Source organism: Tachysurus fulvidraco, chromosome 20 (assembly GCF_022655615.1).
Source record: "Tachysurus fulvidraco isolate hzauxx_2018 chromosome 20, HZAU_PFXX_2.0, whole genome shotgun sequence".
Lineage (NCBI taxonomy): Eukaryota > Metazoa > Chordata > Actinopteri > Siluriformes > Bagridae > Tachysurus > Tachysurus fulvidraco.
Window position 1 is genome coordinate 6,242,994 of NC_062537.1, and position 18,233 is coordinate 6,261,226.

An 18,233-nucleotide genomic window follows, 5' to 3' on the forward strand; every position below is an offset into this window, starting at 1 on the left:
ACATTTTATATTACATTCCACTATACTACACAATAACATTTTATACTACATTCCACTATACTACACAATGACATTTTATACTACACTCCACTATACTACACAATAACATATTATACTACACTCCACTATACTACACAATAACATTTTATATTACATTCCACTATACTATACAATGACATTTTATACTACATTCCACTATACTACACAATGACATTTTATACTACACTCCACTATACTACACAATAACATATTATACTACACTCCACTATACTACACAATAACATTTTATACTACATTCCACTATACTACACAATAACATATTATACTACACTCCACTATACTACACAATAACATTTTATACTACATTCCACTATACTACACAATGACATTTTATACTACACTCCACTATACTACACAATAACATTTTATACTACATTCCACTATACTACACAATGACATTTTATACTACACTCCACTATACTACACAATAACATTTTATACTACATTCCACTATACTACACAATGACATTTTATACTACACTCCACTATACTACACAATAACATTTTATACTACATTCCACTATACTACACAATGACATTTTATACTACACTCCACTATACTACACAATACCACATTATACTACACTCCACTATACTACACAATGACATTTTATATTACATTCCACTATACTACACAATAACATTTTATACTACATTCCACTATACTACACAATAACACATTATACTACATTCCACTATACTACACAATGACATTTTATATTGCATTCCACTATACTACACAATAACACATTATACTACACTCCACTATACTACACAATAACATTTTATACTACATTCCACTATACTACACAATGACACATTATACTACACTCCACTATACTACACAATCACATTTTATATTACATTCCACTATACTACACAATAACATTTTATACTACATTCCACTATACTACACAATGACATTTTATACTACACTCCACTATACTACACAATAACATTTTATACTACATTCCACTATACTACACAATGACATTTTATACTACACTCCACTATACTACACAATAACATTTTATACTACATTCCACTATACTACACAATAACATTTTATACTACATTCCACTATACTACACAATGACACATTATACTACACTCCACTATACTACACAATCACATTTTATATTACATTCCACTATACTACACAATAACATTTTATACTACATTCCACTATACTACACAATAACATTTTATACTACACTCCACTATACTACACAATAACATTTTATATTACATTCCACTATACTATACAATGACATTTTATACTACACTCCACTATACTACACAATAACATTTTATATCACATTCCACTATACTATACAATGACATTTTATACTACATTCCACTATACTACACAATAACATTTTATATTACATTCCACTATACTACACAATAACATTTTATACTACATTCCACTATACTACACAATAACATATTATACTACACTCCACTATACTACACAATGACATTTTATACTACATTCCACTATACTACACAATAACATTTTATACTACATTCCACTATACTACACAATGACATTTTATACTACACTCCACTATACTACACAATAACATTTTGTACTACACTCCACTATACTACACAATCACATATTATAACCCTAACCCTAACCCTAACCCTGACAATACACCAAACTATACTATTTTATAGAATAAAACACTGTACATTTTATGCTCCACACCACTATACTATACATTATTCCATATCCTTTTACACCATTCCACTATAATACACCATTCCACTATAATACACTACACAATAACAATTTAAATACACTCCACTATACTACACAATAACATTTTATACTACATTCCACTATACTACACAATAACATACATTTTATACTACATTCCACTATACTACACAATAACATTTTATACTACATTCCACTATACTACACAATGACACATTATACTACACTCCACTATACTACACAATCACATTTTATATTACATTCCACTATACTACACAATAACATATTATACTACACTCTACTATACTACACAATAACATTTTATACTACATTCCACTATACTACACAATAACATATTATACTACACTCCACTATACTACACAATAACATTTTATACTACACTCCACTATACTACACAATAACATTTTATACTACATTCCACTATACTACACAATAACATATTATACTACACTCCACTATACTACACAATAACATTTTATACTACATTCCACTATACTACACAATGACATTTTATACTACACTCCACTATACTACACAATAACACATTATACTACACTCCACTATACTACACAATAACATTTTATACTACATTCCACTATACTACACAATGACATTTTATACTACACTCCACTATACTACACAATAACACATTATACTACACTCCACTATACTACACAATAACATTTTATACTACACTCCACTATACTACACAATCACATATTATAACCCTAACCCTAACCCTGACAATACACCAAACTATACTATTTTATAGAATAAAACACTGTACATTTTATGCTCCACACCACTATACTATACATTATTCCATATCCTTTTACACCACACTACACTTTACCATTTTATTCTACACTTCACTATACTCCACTACGCAATGTTTTACCCCACTCCACTAAGCTTGCGTTTTACTATACTACTCTAGACTTCACTCCAATAAAACATTTTATAATCCACTCCACTATACTGTACTACATTGCACTACACTTCACTTTACCATTTTATACTATACTTTGTACCACTATACTACACTACACAATAAAATGTTATACTACACTCCACTATAATACACTACACAATAACAATTTAAATACACTCCACTATACTACACAATAACACATTGTACTAAATTCCACTGTACTACACAATAACATTTTATACTACATCCCACTATACTACACAATAACATTTTATACTACACTCCACTATACTACACAATAACATTTTATACTACATTCCACTATACTACACAATAACACATTGTACTAAATTCCACTGTACTACACAATAACATTTTATACTACATCCCACTATACTACACAATAACATTTTATACTACATCCCACTATACTACACAATAACATATTATACTACACTCCACTATACTACACAATAACATTTTATACTACACTCCACTATACTACACAATAACATTTTATACTACATTCCACTATACTACACAATAACATATTATACTACACTCCACTATACTACACAATAACATATTATACTACACTCCACTATACTACACAATAACATATTATACTACACTCCACTATACTACACAATAACATTTTATACTACATTCCACTATACTACACAATGACACATTATACTACACTCCACTATACTACACAATAACATTTTATATTACATTCCACTATACTACACAATAACATATTATACTACACTCCACTATACTACACAATAACATATTATACTACATTCCACTAAACTACACAATAACATTTTATATTACATTCCACTATACTACACAATAACATATTATACTACACTCCACTATACTACACAATAACATTTTATATTACATTCCACTATACTACACAATAACATATTATACTACACTCCACTATACTACACAATAACATTTTATACTACATTCCACTATACTACACCAAAACTAAATGCTACTCTGATGTTATTATTAGATAAAGTGCAGCCATTACCATTCAATAATAAATAAGTACTAAATAAATAACTAAATAACTGAACGATGATATACTTTATTCAGCTTGTTAATATTGTAAGAAATTGAGGAGAATGAAGGTTAAACTACACAAATAAATAAATAAATAAATAAATTCCATGTTATCCCACACTAGCAGATAATATGTCTTAAGAGCAAAAGTGGTTTAATATTGTTACCAGCACCTAAATAAACCATTATGTGTTATAATATCTTTATCTTAAGTCTTTGAACAATTGCACTACATTCTGCACATTTGCATTAGCATGGTAAGATTTAAATTTCGATTTAGAGTTATTCATCATTATGTTTGCACGTTTTTCATGTACATTATTATTATGTAACTGATTATAGATCTGTAATGCAGCCATAGAATCTCCAGAGATTTCAAACCTCACCTTCTTTATTTTCTTTATGTCAGGCTCATCCTCATCTTGAATGGAATGACAAGGTAACATTCTCTCCTTTGATTTGTTTAGAGCTAGAACCTGAACACAATCAAGGTGAAATACTGAAATAAGAGGTGACTTATATATAGAAGTAATACAAAAATGCGCAGTGAAGTGTAATCCCTATAAAGTCCAGTTGGTAAGAGAACAGGTTGATGGGGTGAATATTTATGTACTAGAAATATGTTGATTTAATGCTGTTGACTTTGACCTCAGTCTTGAGTCGTTTGATCTCCGTGTCCTGGTCTTCGAGCTGTGTGCGGAGCTGATTGGCAGCCACCTTCTCCGTCTCCATGATCTGCACCAGGTGGATGTACTTTTGCATGAGAACCTCACGCTCGATGATGAGGTCAGAGTAGCTGGCAGAGAGAGGAAGTCAAATGGATGAGTGTTTCAAACTATAGCACAATTCTGCTTTTTTTTATAGGAAACATTTTGTACATTTACAACTAAATATTAAAAATGAATTATTCATTTCTAAAGTAACATATTAACATAAACGTTCTTGAGAGGTGACCTGAGAGTGACCTATCTGCAGTGTGTACAACTTAAAGCATTTGTGGGTTAAAAAGGATTAGTATGTATGAAAGAGAAAAGCTTCTGTTTGTGCTTTTAAATTTTACAGTTTGAAGTTTGTTCCTTTTTTAAACACATAGAAAACTGTAACCAGAGAAATTACACATTTAATGAGAACATTCAGAGCTGCAGTATATCAGGAATACTATTGTTTTCAGCCACTGCAACTTACATAAGTCGAAGGTGCTTCTTTCTCACAAAAATCAGTTAAATGCCTTCATTCGCTGCTGTACCTGGCTTGTTGAATGGCTTCCACCCACTCAGTGCAGTCTGCATCCTCTTCGGCCCGCAACTCCAGAGGTTTCTGTCCATCGTGGCCGAAGATGACCAGGAAATAGTGCTTAATAAGAGTCAGACAATTACATAATCAGGAAAATGCATTGTAAGCCCTTTTACATTCGTACAGTGAAGATGCAGATGGTATTTATACTAAGTGCAAAAAAAAAGACATAAACTGAGATAATTGAATGCAAAATCTGTTCGCTTGTAAGAGAATAAGCTCTCACAGCAGTCACGCTGTGGGCATTTTTCCCCATAGTACAAGTGTTGGTAACAAGGAAGTGGTGTTAACACACGTAATTGAAAAGAGGAGAGCTTTTATTTAAATATTTTCTTTTCCATAAAAGGATTTTAGTGTGATTTGCAATCCAAAAGCCCAAAAGGGTGTTAATGCAGTAGGTCGTGAGTGAATGTGTCAGTGTGTGTACACGTGTGTTATTGGACCTAAGCTTAAGGGCTTTTTGTTTTCTCTCACTGCATAGCAGGTCATCTGGTGTGTGTGTGTGTGTGTGTGTGTGTGTGTGTGTGTATGTGCGCACATATCTGCACTTATGTAACAGCCTTTGCTTCTCATCTCTGCTTTTAATGCACTCTCCTCAGCCCCGGGCCTTGTTTAAGCTGGAAGATAACAATAGAATCACTGTTTCCTTACACACACTTTTCGAACTGCTTCACATCTACCACTCCAACTCATCACAATCATGTCTACTGATGCCACTTATTTATGTGTTAGACAAACAATATCTACTTACTTCATTATATTTGCTACCGTATATTTGTGCTCACTGAAAGACGGATGTACTATTTTTATTTCCTGTGTATGTTTAAATATATACAGTGCACAAACACACCTCTACTTTCTTTTTTCATTTTTTTATTTTTACTAAAATAGCTGCATTACTATCAGGAAGATTTCTGTTATTTCTGTTAAGGTTGTGGGGTGTTGACGGAGACACACCTGCATGTGCACTTGTCTCTTAAGCTCAGCAGACTGTAACATTGTGTTTTTCAGAGCTCTGTATTATTAAAATCAGCAAACGGTTACAGAATATTCTAACACAACTCCATGCAAAGAATATAATTTATTATCTGAGGCCAGGGTTCAGTAGTGGGATGAAGGATGGGGGTTGAGGGGGTTAGGATATCTTGTGTAACATTTTGTAGTGAGTGTTTCTGGATTAATAATACAGTACCACTTCAGTATAACACGAAACCCGATTTCCATGGTAACCTGAGACATTTCACTTGTTCGCCATTCTGTCAAGTATGTTTCATTTGAAAACAAAATCTTTAGCAGGTACAACCAAATAGATGGATTGTCTTGATATCTAATAGCCAGTTCTTAACCACCTTAAAAGCTTAATAGGGGTATTTTTGCCATCAAAAATCTCTACTTAGTTGCATGCGGTAATGAAAATGGGTCAGCTCTGCTTACAAAATTCACTGATCTGATTTTTGTTTTCCAGATGAATGACGGTAGCTTGATGGATTTCATTATGAATCTTATAATGACTCTACAAACAACTGTTCTATGAATATGCAGAGCAGCTAGCACATATCAAAGGCCTCCTCGGTCCAGCTGGCCAACAAAACAAATTACAATGAGCCATTTGCTTTTAGAATGCCTGGTATTACTTTGAAGCTCTATTCTTTTGTAGTAGTTTGGAGCTTTATTGCGGACATGTTGCTGAGAAAAACGTGAATGTCCATCAGAAATCTTTGTCAAAGAGTTAAATGTAACGGCATTTATAATTTTCCATAAAGATGACGTGTCATGTTTATTACTGTCATATCCCAAGTTTATATCAAGTCCTGGCTGAGGTTTCCAGTGCTCCAGCCTATCAGATTACTAATAACCACCGCGGTCACTTAGCATCACCTGAGCGTGTACATGAATCTGTTTTGATCTGATTTTAATAATACCTTATTTCTAATCTTATCTCATCATACTTTTTGTATCTTCTTAGGCTTTTTTCCAACATCATTTGAAACATCTGAAAGGTAAAGAAAATTTTATTTTTATGTCTGGGACATAAGCTTTTGTTATGCATTCAAATGGATAATACTAGCAGTTTGACTCTGTACCATGAAATCAGTACAATTAAACCAGTAAATCTACTAAACTTTCTGTGTGAATTCTGTGAATCTAAACATGCTATGCCCACAGTAACATCCCCCACTGTGAATCCCCCACATTGTCAATCGAACACACTAAGCATACCCTAAAGTTACACCCTGATAATTATAGCCAATGATAGCCAAACATGAGACAATCTTTTTCCATCATCAGTAGGGGATTAGAACTGACTATTGCTATCAGCAAACATATTGGTTTCTAGTTAATAAAGTACGGTACCTTCTACAAGTGGTTTCTCATCTTAGATAGCATGAAAAGTGGTGAAATATTACACTGCCTATCAGCAAGAATGAAGCTGAAGCTCATGCTAGATATACTTATAAATATCTCAATAAATCTGAGCATTTTCAAGAAAGGAAAGGTTAGTAAATAACCAATGTTTTACCAATGGCACTGCATTTACTAAAAAAATAAGTAGCGAGGTCACGGTAAATTTTCCATTTTCATTATCCAACGTTTGTTCCAATGGGCCAAACTATCCACTCTGCTGAAACGTCTTCTACACCTGCTCTTTTTGCTTTCCAGCCACAAAGCAATTTCAGAAATCAGTTTATGGTCATAGCCATTTCCTCTGTTAATAATCCTATATATTTAGCAACAGTATGAAGATCCTATAGACCAGAATATATTCCATTCAATATTCAGAAAATCACTAGTTTTCTGTATGTGGTTAAAAAGTCAAACTTGTGTGAATGATTTAATACATCTTACAGTTGGTCTCAATTTTTTACTATGAGAACATTTAATTTATGGTTATTAAACAAGCAAGTATTTAAGAACTTATATTTGGCTAGTAAAGAAATGACATAAATGCCTTAAGAAATTCCCAGAAGTATTTTTTAAGTACGTAAATATTCTTCCTGCCTAGAATGTGAATTTTCTGGTTGGCATTTCCAGGGGTGTTTCTAGTGTTTGATAACTATTGGAGCACAAGCCTCTTAAGAATAATGTCATATATACAACATACAGCAAATCCAACATCGGTCTTCGAAACATCTGTAGTTTTTATCTGCCAGCTTTTACCGCATTTTCAATACACCAGTCAAAAGAAACTCATATAACCTTGGCTATAGTTGCTTAATGGGCATTTAGTACAATAAAATAGCATCTTTCATCATTTTGCTTTGGCACTCTGACTCAGCCATTCAAATATTTACTTTTGCAATCTTAATGTCAGTATAACCCTGTATTCATGAAGTCTTGCGCAACTTTCTTTCTGATCTGATGAGGTATTTGAAAACTGACAGCAGTCACAGAGTGGAGTTTAGTGCTTCAGAACCAGTCACAGTCCTTGTGCTCTCCATACCTGCCTGATCCATACTGATGCCCACTTCTGTAGTGACCAGAAATTCACTTCCTGCTTCTACTGCTGCCTAAAGTCTAAAGATCAAGATGATATGACTGTGTTTTCTCCTCACCACCATAATCTCTGGCTTACTTATTATGCACAGGTTTTTTATTTATATTTGAAATTTCTTTAAAGCTGCTTTGTGGCAATGTCAACTTTTAAAAGAGATAAACAAACAAAAATGAATTGAAAATCAAGATGGCAGAGATCACCTCAGTCACCTGCATAAACAGTATATCACTTTAGAGATATTAGCCAGGGATGATGGTATCAGGGATGATGGCAAAATTCCTCAAGTATCACACAAACATTTGGCCATCGGAAAAGGTAAGTATGCTTCTTCTTTTCCTCAGTATTTCCACATGGAAACAAGTATTTCCTCAGTATTTTCACATGGATTTCTAGTATTTTCTTTCCACCCTAAATGCAATAACAGTGAATAGCAGCTAACAGCTAATGGTAACTGTGTAGCTATCATGCCCTAACCTGACAGATTTTTGTTCTGCCATATTAAAAATATTTATGATTATTCACTGGTAAGGATAGGCATTAACAAACATGAGCTGACGATCTGACGTGGCTGAGAGCTAGAGACATAAATATAACTACTAACAAATATAGTTAACATAAACTAACCTGTCAGGATTCTGAGAGAATTTGAAGTCATATTCATAAATGTACACCATGTACCCTAGTAATGCAAACTATTAGTTAACAACAAACAAACAAACAAACAAACAAATAAATAAAACAAAAAAAAACATAAACAAATCTGTCTGCAATTCTGAGAGGATTTATTAGTCTTTATTTTTCTTGGCCAAAAAAGACTGATAACAGTGGCTAGCTGGAAATGTAAAGTAAATTTTTTTTTTTAGATAAAAAGTAGATTCATATGTAATAATTAGTTTCATTAAATGTTTATTTAACAATATGTCAGGATTTTTTCTTGGACATTCTCTGTGGAACATTAAGGGTTTATGTATCATGTTTTGCTGGTTCGAGACCTCGTGAATTTATGTTCCCTGTCTGTTTCTTTTGATAATTATTTTGTTTTTCTTTAACTTGTTATCCCTGTGTTTTGTTTCTGCTTTTATCCCTGCTTCCCCTTACACAATAAATCAAAAATAGCCAGCAGCACTTTTACTTCAAGGCCTTTTAGCATGTTAGCTATCTAAGGAAGAGTACATTTGCAGAGTGCCTAATAATAATTATTTATTTATTTATTTATTCTGTGCTAAACAGTATTATCTGCTATTTGGGAAGGAATAAATGCAAAGTTACTTCATTGTATGTCAGCATAAACAAAATAGACAGCATGCTGCTCAATGTGATGTGAGGTAGATAAACTGAGCGCTAGGTCATGGGTAAGTGATAGTAGGGCAGTCAGAAACATCTGCTCTTATACACTACAGTGTGCATGCGTGTGATGAGGTAGTTACAGAAAAGGCTTTACACGTCATGCTGCAAGTGGCCACTTATTTCTAATGTTGAGGGTCTTTGCTGCAGGCTGGACTTAAACTAACAAGTCTTCACTATTCTCAAAGTCCAGAGTTACTATATTTTTTCTACTTGATTATGATCATTGTGGTATTGTGGTCACACCGAGCCCTTCACCTGACACACACACACACACACACACACACACACACACACACACACACACACACACACACACACAAACACACACACACACAAACAGAGAACATGTCCATTAATATCATTATTACTGATGTGCATAAACCTAGCCCTAACCTTAACCTCACTAACCAAAATAAAATATTTTGACTTTTTTTTTTTACTATTTTTTTTCAGAGTTTTCTTATTTAAGAAAAGATTCTTGATCTTTTCTCATTTTTCTTATTTAAATTAAAACTATGAACTTTGGTAAGATATTTGTAGCCTCTAATAAATGAAAACATGCTCTCTCTCTCTCTCTTGCTCCCTTTCTCTCTCTCTTTCTTTCTCCCTCTCTCTCTCACACACACACACACACACACGCACGCACGCACGCACACACACACGCACACACACACGCACACAGAAGATAAAAAATATTGTATGTGTGCGTGCGTGTGTGTGTGCGTGTGTGTGTGTGTGGTGTGTGTGTACAACAAATAATGGTTGATATTAACAGAGTCATACCTGCTGCTTCTCTGAATTGTCTCTGCTGACTGTAGACACTTTGGGCGCAGAGATGCGCTCGCAGTTGCATCCTTCCAGTAAATAAATCCCTGTCGGCCTGCTGCTCTGCTCGTTCTCAAAGTAAAACAAGATGTTTTGGTATAGAGCAAAGTATTTCTCGTTCCAGCGACTGTTATCAGTTGCTTTCTTGCTCAAGTAGCCCCGCTTCGTTCCCTCTTTACGCGCGATCACAGAGAGATAAAATACGTGCCCCTCATTATAGCGCACACTTTTCTGCATTTTCCACCTCGACGTCTCACGCCGCTGTGCACGAGCCCATGACCATCAGAGACAGACCTTAAAAAAGTAAACAAAGTGGAAGAGATTTAAGGGAATAGATAATCCAGTAATTTCCGATCCGGTGACAAATGCACAAACAATCAGAACAGTAAATCTCCTGCGACCAAATGAGCCACACAGATCTCGTTAAACGCTTTTGGTGGTCTTGTGCACACAATAACTTAAGTGTGAAAGACACGTGAACAGACGCTAAAAGCAGAATCGACAATAATCGGCTTTGGTCGCAACTTAAAGAGACACAGCTCTGTTTCCTCAGCTGAAGTGCTGAAGTGCTGAAGATGCGCTACTGGATTCCCAGATACACTGAAAGGTGCTGCATTGTGGAACGCCAAAGGCTCAAAAACTCCCCTAATATCTGTAAACTGAGCTAAAAGAACCTTTTACCTTTTTTAAAGGAATTTATAGAGACACATCGGTCTCCATTATTAATAATATTAAGCAGAGCAACAGGAGACTATTTTCTATTTCCTTGCAGTTTTTTTTGTATTTGTATACTTTCCTAACACCCTTGTATTTTTATTTTATTTTATTTTGTTTTATTTTATTAGATCTACAGCAGAAATATGTCTAATAGTAAAGAAATAATTTAAATGTTTAATTTAAATGATACCCTTTGAATAAAGTAGTAATCTTAACACCATCTAGTGGTAATTTTTTATTTGCTTAGGTTAAAGTCAGACCATTACCACCATTTCCTTCAGAGCTAATTAATAATAATAATAATAATAATAATAATAATAATAATAATAATAATAATAATAATAATAATAATTTTCTTTAGCATTTTTTTATATAACTAATTTTAAGGTGAAGAACACTGACATTTCAGGAGGACATGTTGTTGTTTTTTTCATCTTCAGTGATCATTGTATCGTGATCAAGGTCTGGTGTATTTGTCTGCAAGGGAGGAGAAATCACCATAGATGAGACACACACACACACACACACACACACACACACACACACACACACACACACACACACACACACACACACACACACACACACACACAGAGTGGAAGGAAACCCAGAGGAACCCCAGTCAAATATGGGGCTACTATGAGAGACTCCACACAGACATAATCCCAAGTTTAGGATTTAAACAGCTTATACTGAATGAATTACTCATTAAATAAGGATAAAATATTGCAGAATGGTTTAACAGATTATTTATTATATTTAGATTGAGAACTGCATTCCTTTCTAATGATCTCAGACAAAAAACAAAGGCGTGTAAAACCAATAGCATTATTTTAAACTCACATCTCTCAAGCGTCTTGTGATAACAGGGACTTTAAGGCATTTAAGTATAAGAATTGCTGATATATCAACCACTCAGCAGACATTTCACTACAAAACGAATGATTCTGAAGTCATTACATAGTATAGTGATGTAACACAAACAAACAAAAAAGAGAACACTGATAAACAAGATAAGAGGACTAGGAAATAGTTTTGGCATTAAAGCAGCAGTCTCACTATATAAAGAACTCTTCACACATGGAAATAATACGAGAGTACGAGAAGGTTTAGAGTTGATCTTAAAAATTGATCTAACTTTGAAGAGAAACATAGCAATGGGTTGCAATGGCCTGAAAATAAATTTCAGCAGTAATTTCAAAATATATATGTTTATATGTTAAAAAAATAAAAAATAAAATCTAGCAACACTCTTTACAAAAGTGTGGTGGTGAAAGCCATGGCAATTCCCGAGGGATTATGGAGGATTAATGCTATGTCTGTTACTCCCTCAAATAGCTACACTGGTAACCTTTGCTCTATTTTATACGCTTACAAATGGTATAATTGTCTCTACAGTGGCCCAAAATCATCATAATATGTGTGACATTGTGGGAAATTAATGTGATGTCGCTCTGAATTTATATTCTTCTCTATTTTATTTAAAAATAAATAAATACAGTTTTTCTTTACTACTGACTGTTCTCATTAAAGTTCAAGGCTTGTCTATGTAGTGGGAATTCAATATGGCTATTAATAGTTAGTTACTTAGTTAGTTATTCATATTTATCTAGTAAAAAAATCTCACATATCTATTTGCTGCAGTAGTGATTTGGAGTCTCTCTGTGTATCACTTTTTTATGCTAAAGTAACATCAGACACATACAGTTAGTATTAGCTAATACATTTATTATTATTTACAATGTCTGTAAACTACTTCGTATTTGCAGACATTGATGATACTTCGTCAGAAATACAGAGAAAATATTTCCACGGTAGAATAAATTGCAGTACCTAAATTTATTGTATGAATAAAGTACATGTACATGATTGTCTACAGTAATTAAATGGACCAAAGAACCAAAACAGCTGCTGGGGTGTTACCTGTAAGTGCTCAGGTAACAAGCCTGTTCTATTGCCATGCGGGTTGGATGATCCACCGTAGACACCACAATCAGGGAGCAGCCGAATGACAACAAAAACAAAAAGATTGAATTTATGGAGCTCACAGAGACTTAATGGTTCTAAAGTTTGTCTCATAACCAGGGGTTACAGTTTAATGGAAACTCTGGTTTCCTCTCCCAAGTCCAAAGATGTGACAAAGGCGTGAGAGTTCGTGCTATTGTGCCCTGTGATGGCCCTGTGACCCCATCCAGGATGTCCCCTGCCTTGTGTCCCTTATCACCTGGGATAGACTCCAGGTTCCTTGAGTCTCCAGGTAGGATAAGTGGTACAAAAAATTGGATATTTGACAAAACCTAATGTTTGAGTATGATTATATCCTGTGATGATCACAAGCCAGTGTTTATGAATGTCAGTGCTTGAGAATTGCTTTTGGGTCTCTATGAGTTTCTTTCCATATTTACAGTCGAAAGATAAACAACTAAAATTAAGGGTTTTTTATTGAGCACTGAAAGTTTGTACCATATAATTTTATTTCATCTCCCAGTGAATAAAATTGAAAACGTTGTGTATCATTTTCCTGACTTGAGGTTATTTCATTTGAAGCGAATATATATTGTATAGAATTTGATCAGAATGCTGTTCATATACTGCCATCTTCTGGTATGTCATGCAAATGACAACGGGATTGTGTCATTATAAGATTCTTTAAATCAAAATACAGAAAGCTAGCAGTACAGTGGGTAGAGCAGGTAGTGTTGATGCTTCACAGCTCCAGAGGCCCCAGTTAAATTCTGACCTCAGGCTGAAGTCTGTGTGGAGTTTCTCCTTTCCTTCTCATTGTATCTGTTTTGGTTTCCTTAGAGATCTCCAGGGTTTTCCTCCAGAATATATTTCCTCCTGGCATCCCATCCAGGTCATGTTTCTGCCACAGACTCATCATACATTCTGTTATTTATATCCAGCTGTTAAAATTGTATATATTTTTAATGTTATTATTGTGAAAGTAATACAATTAACATTTCACAGTATCATCACAATATCAGCTACAGTCTCAGTTATATGTTTCCTCCACTTGTACTCCCACAAATCCCTATTGCTGGTTAGACTAATATATGTGCAGAAGTGGTCATATGTGCAAAGAAGAGTTTGGTTTTTTTGGCCAAATGCTATGAGCAACATTCCACTACAAGCATGTACAGATTCTTCTCTGATATCCAAATCATGCTGATTTTTTTTGTCCCAACAAACTTATATTTAGGCAAGTTTGTCTGTATGAGGCTGCTCACTGTTAAAAATATCCATTCACCTTTTAATTGCTATGATCTTGTTCTAAATGGCCAACAGAGATCATGCCATCTGTGTGGTAGAGATACAGGGATTCAAATCCATGTCCATGGTGTATCTTATATTTTATGCTCTGTGCAATGTTTTATTCTGCTTGAGTCTATAATGGGTCTTCATGACACCATGATATGCAACATCCTGATTGCTGATCACATATCATTTGTGACTGATTGGTGTTTTGTATGTTGCACATTTACCAGAACTGGAAAACATCTGCCGAGTGGACAGGAGAACAGCATCAATGTTACTCGGTTGGATTACAGAACATTTTGGGACACAAACATTGAGGAGAGCTGTCGCTGCCCACTTCTGCACAGACACAGCACATTGGGTAGCGATAATGCCGCCCACTCTGTACTCTGCATGTGTCAATGCCACATGTTGCAAAATGTCAGTAACCAAGTTTATCAATTTGATTGCAGTCTTAAGGATATTTCAAATATAATTCCAATTTCACAAACAACAAACCTAATTTAAACATATTTTTGAACATTTATTATTATCGCATTGATAAAAGCACCCACAAACAAAAAGACCTTAAATAAAGGCAGTCTGCACAGCTTGTATTTTTTCTTCTTCTACTATAATTATAAAGAATATAATTATCAATACAACCCCTTTCCAATAGTATTGGAACAAACAAGGCCAATTCTTTTGTTTGTTGCTATACAATAAAGAGGATTAGGTTTGAGATAAAAATCTGAATATAAGCCAGTAGAGCAGAATTACAGCTTTCATTTCCTGGTATTTACATCTAGATTTGCTAGATGTAAATCTTATTTCAAGTTATCAAAAAAAAAAAAAAAAAAAAAAAAAAAATCTGGAACATGTCACTGACAGGTGTTAAACAAATAATAGCTCTATTGGTTTTGAGCCCAGAGTGCTGTCTATGAGAGAAAACAAAACCATATTGAAGCTAAGAAAAAAGGAAAAAATCTATCAGTTACACAAGTATGGGGCATAAATAATACAACAATTTGGAATGTCCTAAAAAAGAAAGAAACCACTGGTTTACTATCGGCCATATATTGAACAGGTCAGCCGTGAAAAACAACAGCAGTGGATGACAGAAACATTGTGAGAGCTGTGAAGTAAATCCTCATAATAATAGATGGTGACATCACCAACAACCTCCACTGAGCAGGAGTAAAGGTATCACAATCCACTGTTTGATTATGCACTTTGCTGGGATAGATCTGCATGGACAACCCATGACCCATTGGATTGCTGTGAATAGAAGCACTCAGAGATGATCACACAGTGCTCAGGTCTTCACCAGTGAACATTTGAAGACGTCGGCAGGAAGGAATCACGACGACCTAAGAAATTATGATGACCTATTCGTTTTTTAGGAGCTCTTGGTTGCTTAATTTCACATGACTATAAACTGTTGTACAAATGACATTTACATTATTTACTGTCCAGTGTCACCCAAATTTGGATAAGATTCTGGTTCCTTTCAAGGATTCTTACTCATATCATCTCAGGGATTTTTTTCCTCACCACCATCAGGCTTACTCATAAGGGATAGATAGATTGGAATTCACAAAGAAATACAAAGGTGAACCACAAAAGTTCTGGAACCAAGATGAACCTCTAAAAAAGTGATCAAAAACCTACAGGCTCATCAAGATCATGTTAGGAGCAGAATTAATTCAGACGTTTTCAGAAACATTATGTCTGCCAATTTACAATCTAACTTTATCTTGTAGTAAGACAAAGACCCAAACCAGTGGAAAGTTTTAGACTAGCGAGTCAACAACCAGAACTTAACCTAAATAAGCAAGACGAGAATTAAGGGAGAAACAAAAACTCAAAGAAGTTGTAGTACAGTACTCAGCATCACACTACAACAAACTAAATAATGGCGCCCTCTAGATTTTAGACACAGTACAGTATTTAAACTTGTCTCGTCCAATTTAATTGTATAGAGAAAGCAAACGTAGACATTTTAATCTTAAAATCAAATATTTTGCCAGAGATCATTTAAAATAAGTCTAGCACATAGCACAGTGAACTTAAATATTAAGCTTGTTGGTTGATTGTATACAATAATACATTAAAACATATTTCTTGTTTTATATAACAAAAAAAAAAAAATCATCTCGGATTCTGTGCTTCATGTGTACTGAACACAGCTTTGGATTTAACTCTAGTTTATCAACTTAAAATGACATGGTATGGTACAATCAGTGGTGTATAATTCTTTCTGTGGAAGTTACAGTTATAGATTGACTAATATATTATAAGTATATAAAACACAGTGTCCACTGAGCTCAATGATTGTGCTGCTGTCCACCTGCTCATTTACACGGTTATCCAATCAGCCAATCATCTGGCAGAAACACAATAGATAAAACCATTTACAGGTCTAGAACATTAGTTAATGTTCAGAACATTAGAATGAAGAAAGGCATGAAAAATCATTGTGACTTTAGCTGTGCCTTTTTCATTTATAGTATTTGGCAGATTTCCTTATCCATGACTTACATTTTACTTCACTTTATACAACTGAGCAATTACAGGCCTTGCTCAAGAGGCCTAGCAGTGGCAGCTTGTTGGACCTGGGATCTGAGCTCTCAACCTTCCAATCAGTAGTCCAAGCCCTTAGCCACTAGGCTACCACATCCCCAATGGTGGCATGGTGGTGGTGCAAGAAGGTCTAGTTCGAGTATTTTATCTGGGATGTATACTCACATCTGTCTCTAGGATTTACACAGTATAGTAAAGGGTCAGAGGAAAATAGCATATTTACACGTTTGTATATTTTAGTGCATAATTGAATATGTGTGAATAACGATTGTTAATAAATGTAGGAATTAACACATGGGGGTGAACTAAAGCAATCATTTATTCTTCTGCCATATTTATAACTTTTTTTGAAGCCTATTTTCCTCTAAAATGTTTCTGAGAGTGGAAAAGACATGATTCTTCTTAGTTTCATTATAACAAAATCCTGCCATTTTAACATGGATGTGTAGATGATTTATATCTGTTGTATCTACAGATTAAAGTCTGTGATATGCAAAGAAACCTGGTGAACATTATATGTATTGTGTCTTATTTTATTACATTATTTAATTTCTAGTTGTTATAATGTTTTTTCCAATTGAACCAACCTTTTCTAATCGCTGATAAAAAAAAAAATGGCCCTGAAACCAAACGTTTGCTATAAAATGCAGCAGCTTATTATGTCTAAAATAATCCCTTGGTTCTTTGTGCACAACCCACAATAAAAAGCAGAATTGCTATGGGTGGTTGTCATAGTGATGGCATTGCAAAGTTCATCAAAACTACAGCTCACCTTCCCATCAGCCTGATGAATATATACTAAACGTTCATTCCTTTTCAGTGCTTATAAGTGTACATACATCTGAAATAAGTGAATAAATAAATAGAAAGAACTGAATGTTGCTTTGTTATTTAGTGCGTGCACAAAAATACACCTG

The 18,233-nt window shown here is 34.2% G+C and overlaps 1 protein-coding gene across 1 annotated transcript in view; it reads right to left on the reverse strand.

The window, feature by feature from the left end:
• rasgrf2a (Ras protein-specific guanine nucleotide-releasing factor 2a) overlaps positions 1-11,360 on the reverse strand; it is a 31,970-nt gene extending 20,610 nt beyond the window's left edge. Inside the window, exons 1-4 of the mRNA XM_027139651.2 lie at positions 10,738-11,360; positions 5,065-5,171; positions 4,467-4,614; positions 4,205-4,294 (exon numbers count right to left, since the gene is read on the reverse strand). Of these exons, the coding sequence (XP_026995452.1) occupies positions 4,205-4,294; positions 4,467-4,614; positions 5,065-5,171; positions 10,738-11,016 (624 nt within the window). The 5' untranslated portion in view covers positions 11,017-11,360. The remainder of the gene's footprint in view (positions 1-4,204; positions 4,295-4,466; positions 4,615-5,064; positions 5,172-10,737) is intronic.
• Positions 11,361-18,233: the final 6,873 nt, after the last annotated feature.